The following is a 2,122-nucleotide window of genomic DNA, read 5'->3' as shown; positions in this document are numbered from 1 at the left end:
CTACCAATGAAAGATGGGGAGAATGATTTAATCATAGTAACTTAGTAAAAAAAAAAGTTCAAAATAGATGAGTCTATTTTACATGGCACAAGGATTATAATATTCTAAGTTATCAACTGTTGCAACTAAGTCAATTCTATGATTAAGAAACTCTAACTCACCAATACCACCAGCGAACTCTGAGCACTGGAACATCACACACTCACAAATGGGATTCTACAAGCTAATAAACCACTATTTCCTAGAGCCAAGTACATTAGCCCAAGGCTTTTTATAATATAGTTCTAATACCAGGGATAGGAGGGGTGGGGGTAGGGAAGGATATTTATATAGTTATTTTTAAACATTTTAAATATATATTATCATCAGATAGTGGCCAAATTACCAAATTTTTCTGTACCTGCAATCGGTAGCCACTTGAAGAAAACTATTTATGTATATGGCAGATGCAAAACACATGTTCAGGAAGCTGAACATTACAGGATTCTGCTGTGCCCATTGCAGGAAACAAGGAACACGGACACCTTCTAACACACTCAATTACACTGTCTATATATCTACATGGTGAAAGGCAAGAAGCCTCAAGTCTTGTGTTTTCTCTCTTTCTTTTTAATATATTTGCAGATAAACATACAATTCCACACAATTCCATCCTGTAATTTCACAACCAAATTAAGCCCCAAGCAAAAAAATATTTCCCCAACCTATCAAATAACAGGAAGAGGGGGAGAACGTTGGTTTCAGGGGTGAACAAATGTCACATATGTTATTTAGTAGGTTTTAAAAGATATGAAGATACATGGAGAGGATCTCCTGCAGGAGGGCAGGAACTTTTGAGAGAATAGGAAAAGAAGGGAAATAATACACAGCACAGGTTTCTCTTAGTTCAAAAGGCAGAGTGCATTTTAAATTGGAGAGCTGCTTCTATGTTTCCTCAGCCAAATAATGGTTCCAAACTCGGTCTGTTCTATTAACCCATCAATTCCTGCCATATTACAATGATAAAGTTCTATCCCGAAATGAAAACCTGCCCATCTGCACTGTAATTACCCACAGGGGGGCCCCTTCCCTGTTTGGATACTGTAAATCAACAATCTCTCAAAGAACAAAATACTCTGAATTCACTCTGTGGTTGGCTGCTCAAAAATGGGCACCCTACTTGGCAAGAAGAGTAGTTGCTGGAAAAGTGGTTCTGACCTGGAGACCCCATGACCAACTCAGTAGGTCAGTGTCATTTTAGGGGACACTGCAAGTGACAAATTAATATCATATGCTCTACTTTTTCTAGTAGAAAGTCCCTACTCCCAGAGTTGACAATGAAGGGCTCACTGACCTGTATCCAGGATGCCAACTGAAACACCAAAGGTGGACATCATGACAATCAGTAACACCGCGGCCTTACAAAATGGAACAAGATAAAGACCAATTGTGGTAGCGAACGTTGACATCCCTGAGAAGAAAAGTAAAAGTCAGCTATAAAAAACACTATTTATGGGAAAGGGTTATGGATCAAGGCAACATCATAAAAACTCCCAAAAATGTAAAACAGGTCAAATTAAAATTGAGTAATAATGAGTAGATGAGAGGTTTAGCTTCTACTAACAGTTATTTCATTTAAAAGCTTTTATCATCTTTATGGACTATGAAATATGTTATTCTACTATAAATACATTTCTAGTACTGCTAATAATCAAACCATACATTATACCACAAGGCAAAGTTTTATAGCAAAACAGAGCTCAAAAATTATTCATTTAAATGTTTCATATTTAACAACCTAAAGAGATGTTTAGATATGAGGTAAAAAATAAAAAAGACAAAAATTAAATGCAATTACTATAGTAGTTCATAGTAGAAATGTATTAAACAAATTTGGGGAATAGGGAGGGAAATATAAGAAGTATATTCTTTCGACACACTATGGAAATCAGAGAGATTATTTACTCATTCATCAACAATGGTAAATTATCTCCTTACGTCCAAAGCAGTTTTATCACATTAATCCAGATTTTCTTTAAACATGTCAACTTATCCAAAAAAAGAGTAAGTTAAAAGCTTTGCCATCTATTTTGAGAGTGAGGTAGAGAGGCCTGGGGGTAATCATTAACATGGAGCAGCTGGG

At 36.0% G+C, this 2,122-nt stretch overlaps 1 protein-coding gene across 1 annotated transcript in view; it reads right to left on the bottom strand.

Moving 5' to 3' along the window:
- Window positions 1–2,122, bottom strand: part of SLC60A2 (solute carrier family 60 member 2) — a 59,491-nt gene that overhangs the window by 54,226 nt on the left and 3,143 nt on the right. The window contains exon 3 of the mRNA XM_022554566.2: window positions 1,334–1,450. Coding sequence (XP_022410274.2) covers window positions 1,334–1,450 — 117 coding nt within the window. The remainder of the gene's footprint in view (window positions 1–1,333; window positions 1,451–2,122) is intronic.

Source organism: Delphinapterus leucas, chromosome 12 (genome assembly GCF_059928025.1).
Source record: "Delphinapterus leucas isolate spDelLeu-1000000601 "Yukka" chromosome 12, BTC_Dleu_Yukka2, whole genome shotgun sequence".
Classification (NCBI taxonomy): domain Eukaryota; kingdom Metazoa; phylum Chordata; class Mammalia; order Artiodactyla; family Monodontidae; genus Delphinapterus; species Delphinapterus leucas.
This window is presented reverse-complemented; position numbering and strand designations above follow the sequence as displayed.